Genomic DNA, 10,075 nt, shown 5'->3' on the forward strand with positions numbered 1-10,075 from the left:
AAGACTGGATTTTATTTGGATCTTGATGAAACTTTTGTGGTACCGTCTTTTAGACGGAACTTGATTTCTGTTTCTTGTTTGGACAAATGTGGTTATTCTTGTTCATTTGAGAATGGAAAATTTAGTTTGTTTCACAGTTCAAATATGGTTGGTTCCGGTTCTTTATCAGGATACGATAATCTATATTCCGTTGAGATAAATGTTTCATTTAATGAATCCTTGCATTTAAGTACTCGAGGTGTAAAGAGAAAATTAACTAGCGAGAATTCGGGCGCGTTATGGCACAAACGATTAGGTCACATCTCTCAAAGGAGAATAGAGAGACTTGTGTCATGCGAAATTCTAGATCCCTTAGATTTCACGGATTTCAACATCTGTGTAAATTGCATAAAAGGAAAACAAACCAATAAAAGGAGATTTGAAGCCAACAGGACTTTGGACGTCTTAGAACTTATTCATACAGACATTTGTGGACCTTTTCCAACATCTGCTTGGAATGGTCAGCAATATTTTATAACGTTCATAGACGATTTTTCAAGATATGGCTACATATATCTCATTCATGAAAAGTCACAGTCACTAGACGTGTTCAAGAAGTTCAAAGCTGAAGTTGAAAATCAACTCAGTAAAAGAATTAAAACCGTCAGATCTGATCGTGGTGGTGAGTACTACAGTAGATATGATGGTTCAGGTGAACAACGTCCAGGACCGTTTGCTAAATTCCTAGAGGAATGCGGTATCGTCCCACAGTATACTATGCCGGGTTCGCCCACTATGAACGGTGTTGCTGAAAGACGAAACAGAACGCTTAAAGACATGGTAAGAAGTATGATTTGTCATTCTACTTTACCTGAATCGCTCTAGGGAGAAGCATTAAAGACTGCAGCATATATCCTTAACAGGGTTCCAACTAAGGCAGCGAGAAAAACACCTTACGAACTTTGGACGGGCAAAAAAAACCTAGTCTAAAACATATGCACATTTGGGGATGTCCAGCTGAGGCAAGGCCTTATAAGCCTAATGAAAAGAAACTGGACTCAAAGACTGTGAGCTGCTATTTTGTTGGATACGCTGAGAGATCCCGGGGGTACAAGTTTTATGATCCCACAATTAGGTCAATTTTCGAGACAGGAAATGCTCAATTCTTTGAGGATGTCGAGTTTGCAGGGGGAGATACGATAAGAAAATTTGTCTTGGAAGAGGAATATGTTAATATTCCCATAGGTGACATTGACAATGATCATGACTTTACTCCTGACATTGTTCAAGACTCAATTCAAGACAATATTAGGGAACCCCTTGCGCAACAAATTGTTCCAGAAGAACAAACTCTACCACCTCAAGAACATATGCCATTAAGAAGATCCACCAGAGAAAGAAGAAGTGCAATACCAGATGATTATGTTGTATTTCTTCAAGAACATGAGGATGACATTGGAGTGAACGAAGATGATCCTATCAACTTCCTTCAAGCCATGAAAAGTTCTGATTCTCAAATGTGGATCGATGCCATGAATGAAGAGATGAAATCTATGAAGGATAATGACGTTTGGGACCTTGTACCATTACCAGAAGGTGCGAAACCCATTGGTTGCAAATGGATATTTAAGACCAAAAGGGATTCGAAAGGTGATGTGGAAAGGTACAAAGCTCGTCTTGTTGCAAAAGGTTTCACACAGAAAGAAGGCATCGACTATAAAGAGACTTTCTCTCCGGTTTCCACGAAAGACTCTTTTAGAATTATAATGGCATTAGTGGCGCATTTTGATCTTGAGTTACATCAGATGGATGTGAAGACTGCGTTCCTTAATGGTGACATCGAGGAAACAATCTATATGGTGCAACCAGAAAATTATGTGTCCAAAGACGCAAATGATTTGGTCTGCAAACTTAAAAAATCCATCTATGGACTCAAACAAGCATCTCGACAATGGTATTTGAAATTTCACCAAGTGATTATTTCGTTCGGTTTTGAAATGAATTTGGTGGATGAATGTATATACCATAAGTTCTGTGGGAGTAAGTGTATTTTTCTGGTTTTATATGTTGATGACATTTTGCTTGCCAGCAACGATATAGGCTTATTGCACGAAACCAAGAGATTTCTAGCTAAGAATTTTGAGATGAAAGATCTTGGTGACGCCTCTTTTGTATTAGGAATCCAGATATCTCGAGATCGCTCTCGGGGGATTCTTGGATTATCACAAAAGAGCTATATCGAAAAGGTTCTAAAAAGATATGGCATGCAGGAATGTAAACCAGGTGATACTCCTGTGGCTAAGGGAGACAAATTCAGTCTCAATCAGTGCCCTAAGAATGATTTTGAAGAGAAGGAAATGCAGACGATTCCCTATGCTTCGGCAGTAGGAAGTCTAATGTATGCTCAGGTTTGTACGCGTCCGGATATTGCGTACATTGCAGGGATGTTAGGCAGATATTTAAGCAACCCAGGGATGGACCATTGGAAAGCAGCTAAACGGACCTGCGGTACTTACAAAGAACAAAAGACTACATGCTCACATATCGGAGGTCAGATCAGATCGAGATCATCGGGTATACTGACTCTGATTTTGCTGGATGCCAAGACAGTATGAAATCTACATCAGGCTATATTTATTTGTTGGCTGGAGGTGCTATCTCCTGGAAGAGTGCTAAACAGTCTCTTATAGCATCTTCTACCATGGCAGCAGAATTTGTAGCTTGTTATGAGGCGTCCAATCAGGGGATATGGTTGCGGAATTTTGTCACTGGGCTGCGCATAATAGATGGTGTTGATAGACCACTCAAGTTATATTGTGACAACAAATCCGCTGTACTATACTCCAACAACAACAGGAGCTCCACGAAGTCGAAACACATCGACATCAAGTTCCTGGTTGTGAAAGAAAGAATTCAGAGTAGACAGTTGTCTATCGAGCACATTGGAACAAACTCCATGATTGCGGATCCGCTTACTAAGGGACTACCACCCAAAGTGTTTCACGAGCACACTGCTCACATGGGTGTTATTTCAGCTCAGGATATTCAGTTCTAGTGGGAGTTTGTTGTTTTGCTATTTTTAGTGCTTTTATGTTATAGACATATTTGGTTTATTTATGATTATTGAGGTTTTCTGCAGAAATTAAGTTTTGGTTTATTTAGACTCTGTTTTTTCTAGTATATGGTTTGATCTCACTAAGGTTTAAGGAGGACCAAATGGAAATAGACATGTTGAGGTCACATAACATGAAATTTTCATACTACACATCCACTTCATGATCCATGTCGTTTAGTTGTATCGATATACGTGACCATTGATGGGTATAACTACGATAGATGTAGTGAATGCCGCTTTGATCCTATGTTGATATGGTTGATGGACCGGATTGGTTATGAGATACAATTTGGTAATGACAGTAAAGTTGAGCTCCTTCGGTTATTTTTGCGATACATAATTATAAGGTTGCACATATAGCCCAAGTGGGAGATTGTTGGATCTTTAATCCAATATGTTGGATCCTTAATCCAACGTTGGGCTTTTATGTTAAATAATTATGTGTTGTGAACTGTCAATAAAGATGGCCCATTAAAAGTGATCTAATTTGGTATACGGTTATTGGGCTTTAATGTATCTAACAGGTTGTGGGCCTTTAATGTGTAGACTCATTATGAGCTTCTATTTCAGTGATGGGTTGAAATAGGAAGCCCACTAGGGTAACCTAGGGTTTCTCTATAAATACGGCTGGTCCCCAGGTCACACGTAACATTCTTGTCATTCCTGATATCCCGTCGTCAGAGTGAGCCAGAGAGAACTAGAGGGACTCTCAGAGAAATACGTGCTGATCTGGAAGACCAACCGTCATGGATTCATCAGGTACGCTTCCGCTATTGTTTTATGCTTTCTTAATTATTCAACATGATTCGGTCGTGGAATTAGGTGATGGTTTTCACCCGTGATATTCGGATCTAACATGACATCAGTATAAACAACTCTTTTTGGGATCACAGCCGGTCAAATTCTTCTCCCATATGTCTAGGAATGGCAGCTTAATCCGAAACCCGTTAGCTCGTCGGGTATCCGAACTAAACGGGCCGGGTGATACCCACTCAAATGGGTTAACGGGTAATACCCGTTATCATATTTAGCGGGTACGGGTCGGGTGACGGAAATAACATACCCGACCCGTAAACATTAAAAAAAAATCATAGAATTTCGATATAGCTTATACGTACTCTCACACATATAATTTCAACTTTTATACTATTATATAACCTATGTAGTAGTGACAATTTTTTTCTTATAATATGAGTCGAATTTTTTTTTTATTATTAAAAAAAGCGGGTTAACGAGTGCATATTTTTGGCACCCGTCACCCGGCGGGTATACCCGTTATCCGCCCCGTTTAAATAAACGGGTTAACGGGTATGGACTAAAGAGTATTTTTTTTGGCGAGTACGGGTATGATAACGGTGTACCCGCTAAAATCCGTACCCGTTGCCATTCCTACATATGTCCCACTTCCAAATCAAACATAGAGTAAAGCAAGTAATTTATCGCATTTTTTTTATTCAATCCATAACTACCACGTTTCACGTGGCTTTCCTATATGCTATGTTTGCTAAATACAAAGTAAAGTATGTCTTAGAAGTTGGTTTTTCTTTGACAGAAAAATAAATATCTACACTATCCCTATATTACAATTTCGTGAAGAACGAGTTCAAGATATTATATATATGTATGCATAAAATCTTTTAAGATAAAAGGACAAGAGATTGAGCCGTCTTTGGGTAATCACTTCTCACTACCAAACAATATTAGGCAACATATTATAGGATAGTTATATAATTATATAAAATTTTTAAATTTGCATAATAACCAATATTTAATTAATTATAATTAATTAGTCACTGATTCTATTAACAACAATTAATTAATAATTTGGCCTATATAATTCCCTATCATTGACAATTAATTGATTGGGAGAAATTACCAATTATTTGATTGTAATAAAATCAATGCTTAATTAATTATAATTAATCAAATATTTTCTATTTAGCAAACAATAAGTTTGATGTAACTTAATTTTATTAATTTTTTAATATAATTAATAAAGCAAGAACATAACTTCAAACAACTAACTAAATTAAAACAAAATCAATCAATAGTTTAATTAAAAAAACATTGATTGGATGTGGCTAGTGTGTGAATCGGCATGCAACGAGTTTTCCCGAGACAAATAGACAACGATATCGAGTAGAGAACATAAACAAAAACAATTGAAAATCTAAATAATTAAAAACTAATATAAACAAATTGATAAATTATGTTTATAACTAATTTATAAAATCCATCTTTAAAATTAAAATAGTGCAAACTTTTGAAATATATGTTCATCAAAGCTATCCAAACAACATTAAAGAAGAAGATTCTTTTTAATAAATAAAATAAAGAAACAAAAGAAAATCAACCTCTGTAAGAATTAGAAAAAAAAAAAAATTTTATGCCTCGAAAAAATTATGGAAACTTGCAGGAAAGTACCCTCAATCTCCACCGAAATATTGGTTTTGCACTAACGGATGTCAAAACGCGATGAAGAAGCCACAATTGTTAAATTCCATCTTAAAATCAATTGCTGTTAAGTGTGGAGATCTAACCGATATACAAACAAATGTTTATTTACACACATAATGAATGCAGAAACGCAACATAAATTACTTGTTCAAAACGTGATGGTGAAAAAATGTAGCATCTTTTTATATTATGTATATCAGATAATATTGCGAGTTTACGAAGGGAATAGAGAGCTTTGATATTGATTTCAATAAATAAATGACAAGACATTACGACGCCAAAAAACATGACGTTTGGGCTACAATTGTTTGAAAAAAACGACGACAAAAAGATGAACTACACATTGGATGGCCAGTACGCGGCAGAAAAACCTAATTTCCATGACATTTTCTGGAAATTCAACAAAATTTTAATGCTTGAGTTTTACTCACTAGAGTAGTTTATAATTGAAGGGCCAAAATATTTATTCACAATAATGTAACAAACTTTATTAATTCATTTATTCAACTTCAACGTTCCATTAATTACTTTGAGAAACATGATCAAAAGCCAAAATGACTTGCCAAAGAGGGCACTATATATTATTGGGTGGTTTTGTGCTCAAAACTTCTTGATGAAATCGAAAATGTGAGCGCTGATTTCATCAGCCCTTTCTTGATTGATGAAGTGCGCCGCTCCTTCGACCACCACGACTTCTTGTAGAAGTGGAACGTCTTTTTTGAATTCTCCGCCGTGAATGTATTCTTTCATTCCGGGGAAATGGTAGGTCAAGTCAAGATCTCCCAATATGAATTTGGTTGGCACTTTCACTTGCGCTCCTGTCCACGGAGCCGTTAGCTCCCATGTCCTTCAACATTAATGTAGCAACACATTGATCCCAAACTCTTACGAAGAAATAATCGATTTTAACAAAATCCGTTATTCTTAAACTGCCGTTCGTATGCTTCTTAAGGAATGTGCCACCAGTTTTTATGGAAGTTAGTTCCGCGAGTGCCCTTTTGAATAGACTAAACTTTTAGCTACTAAACTTTTTTTTTTTTTTTTTTTCATGTTGGTGTGTATATATATATATATATATATATATATATATATATATATATATATATATATCAATAATATATATATTTTAATGAGGATGGATGTCAACTTTGATAGTGAATTTTATAAAAAATAAATCCATAACATAGTTAATAAGGCAATACCTCTTCAACTTGAATCCTGTTGCCGCCACGTGGCGGCCAATTTTTTTTTTTTTTTTTTTTGACCTTCCGATTTTGATTTTTTTTTTCCCTTCCAATTTTGATTCTTTTTTTTTTCCTTCCAAACATCAATATATTTTGTATAATTTTTTTATGTATATTATAATAATAATTACTAATACTATATTATACTAGATCAATAACATATATTATCCTTTATTTTTTTTCAGACCTTTAATTTTTTTTCCCTCACTCATCAATATATTTTGTAGATCTTTTTATTTATATTATTTTATTTTTTCTCCCTCTTTCATCAATATATTTTGTATAATTTTTTTATGTATATTATAATCATAATTACTAATACTAAATTATACTATACCAATAACATACTTTATTTTGAGTATATGTTATTATATATCTATATCATAGTTAATAAGGAGCAACTCCTCCCCCACATGCATTCTAGGGCCGTCACGTGATCCCGCCTGACAGCGACACGTGACGATTTTTTTTTTTTTGGCTTTTTTTTTCAGCCTTCAATTTTTTTTTAATCTTTCATCAATATATTTTGTATAATTTTTTTTATGTATATTAATTTTTTTCCTCCCTCTCTTATAAATATATTTTGTATAATTTTTTTTTTATGTATATTATAATCATAATTGCTAATACTATTTTATACTATACCAATAACATACATTATTCTGAGTATATGTTATTATATATATAAATATATATATATATATATGTATATATATATTCTTTGAAAAACTATGTGGTATTAATATTACACGTAGATTTTATATGTTATTGTTTTATATATAATACACTTTTGTAATTTAACATAACAATATTTATTATTAATATAAATATAAGAAATTTTTTATACTTTCTATTTCTCTATATTTTTTTTTAATTTCTTTTATCAAAATTTAACTTCAACTTTTACTTAACTAAAATTTCTTTTTCCCATAATACTTCTAAGAAATCTGACAGATAGGAAAACATGCAGTATTTTGAAAACCTTTGAATCATAAAAGAAATTTTTTTTCTACCTTTTGTTATTTTTTAAACATTATTGACAATGATTTTGCTAGATTTAATTTAATATAATTAAAAGTCTTCGACTACTCTATTTTACTTTTTTTTCACTTAAAAAAAAATTTGCTAACTCGGGCATCGCGCGTTTTTTAAACTGGTTAATAGAGAAATGATTAGGGACTGATGTACAACTACTTAGAAAAAAAGAGAAAATGATTAGACGTGTTTGGCAGGGTTGTAGCTGTTATTTATGGTTCAATCATCTCAATAAAAAAAAATAGTGTGGAGATTAGTCACTAATAATTATGAAAGTCTTAATCACGTACCAAACATTTAAATGTCTTAGTCATCACTTATTTTCTTTTTAGATTCTCTTTCTGGTTAGTCTTTGTTTGTCAAAAAAGCAAGAGAGATAAACTTACAGATTCAAAGCTCTATAGTAATTCAATCCTCCGGTGAACCCGGTCTTATTGAACTTATCGGCGAAGTAATTAATGTCTTCTTCAGAGAGCCAACTCGGGAGAGATTCAGGATCTTCATAGATTCCCCTGAACCCTATTTCTTTTGGAATTATTGGCGGCTTTGGATCCCGATTCGCTAGAATTCTTGTAAATACTCTTACAGTGTCCGAAGAGAAATCTGCTTCCCCTTCACCAGGTTCCTATTATCAACCACAAATTAAGATCATACGAAAATTCACAAAATAAGCTAGATCTTCCTTTCGTGTAAGGAAAATAGTTGAATCACAAAAAAATTCTTCAATAATAAAATTTAAGGCTGACTCGCTTAACGTCCGATGAAATTGACTATAGATTGTTTTTAAAGAAATAATAATAATAATAGAAGAACAAGAGGACAATATATATGGGATATACATGGAAGAGTCTCCCTTATGTAATGGTTGAAAACAAAACAATAAAAAACCTGTGCAAGACTATATAAACTTTGTTGGTTCTTGTTCTTTTGAAACGTTAGATTCTTATTGAATTGAATATTTGTTCAGCATATGATGAAAAAATTAAATAAATTAAAAAAACTCAAATATCGTTTGAAATTTTATTGAACTATTGATATACATCATAGATACCTTATTAAATATTTTGGGTATCCATGACTGAAAATCAATTGAAAAAAAAATATCGTTAGTAGTAATAGTCTCTTTTCAACTTTACTTTCCTAACACGGACCAACATAAAACATAGAGATAAAGATGAACAAAAAGAAAAGAAAAAAACAAATACCTGAAACCTGACCATATAGAAATCGTCACCGAGCACAGCCCTGAAACCGTCGATGAAGCTGACGTCAGGGTTTCTCCGGAAAAAAGGGACGCTGAGGTTGACCAGAGCGTTGACTCGGTCAGGCCTGAAGAGGCAAAAGAACCATGCTATTATGGCTCCCCAGTCGTGGCCCACCACGAACACCTTGTCGGCGCCGAGGTGGTCGATGAGTCCGATCAGGTCTCCGACGATGTTGAGCACCGTGTAGGACTCCGGCGACGGAGGCGCGTCGGAGTCGCCGTAGCCGCGGAGGTCCGGCGCGACGCAGCGGTAGCCGAGGGCGGAGAGGGAGGCCATCTGGTGGCGCCACGAGTACCACAGCTCAGGGAAGCCGTGGAGGAACAGGATTGTTCTGTGACCGCTTCCCAGTGATGCCACGTGGAGGTTTATGCCATTGGTTTGCACCGTCGAGTGCTCTATTATTCTCTCATCCATTGCTTTTGTCTTGATGTCTGTTTTTAACTGAGAACCGCGTTTATATAGGTCGATAAATTTGGTATTCATGTGTTTGGATATATATATCAAAGATGTTAAAGATTACCCAAATTATTATTTCCGGACCAAAATGTCCTTTCGGGTACATAAATAAATAAAACCGCATTACAAAGATTGAAATTCCGCGGATTTCGGACGGAAATCGGACCGGAATCCGTTTTTTTAGAGTCTCAGCACCGGTATATACAAAGCCAAAATTTTCCTTCGATTGCGAGAAAACCCGGACAGGAATCTTTCCACTTTCCGGTTTCCTTCGTTTTCCGGAGAATCATTACACTTTTCGATTGTCTTTAGGCAAATTCTCACAGCATTCCGACGGAAACTTAGCGGTAAGTGGTCAGATCCCGGAAATTCTTAAAATCTTATGATATTTATTATTTTTCATGAAATTTGTTGTTAGTTTTGATGATTTAATTAGTTCAAATTCTTAATTTCTAACTTAATTATTGTGTTTAATCGGAGTTTGTATCCGAATTTTTTCAATTTTTTTGTTACCTCCGAAAATA

General features: G+C 34.7%; 1 protein-coding gene across 1 annotated transcript; it reads right to left on the reverse strand.

Annotated features, from left to right (window-relative positions):
- Window positions 1–6,027: 6,027 nt before the first annotated feature.
- LOC149389007 (epoxide hydrolase 2-like) lies at window positions 6,028–9,572 on the reverse strand. Its single transcript, XM_089623169.1, has 3 exons — window positions 9,036–9,572; window positions 8,217–8,455; window positions 6,028–6,398 (listed from the first exon to the last, which is right to left on the reverse strand). Exons 1-3 carry the CDS (start codon window positions 9,507–9,509, stop codon window positions 6,152–6,154), a joined length of 960 nt encoding a protein of 319 aa, XP_089479295.1. The 5' UTR covers window positions 9,510–9,572; the 3' UTR covers window positions 6,028–6,151.
- Between the last annotated feature and the right edge of the window lie 503 nt (window positions 9,573–10,075).

Source organism: Urtica dioica, chromosome 8 (genome assembly GCF_054948205.1).
Source record: "Urtica dioica subsp. dioica isolate 48M chromosome 8, U.dioica_male_clone48M_v1_H2, whole genome shotgun sequence".
Taxonomy (NCBI): Eukaryota; Viridiplantae; Streptophyta; class Magnoliopsida; order Rosales; family Urticaceae; genus Urtica; species Urtica dioica.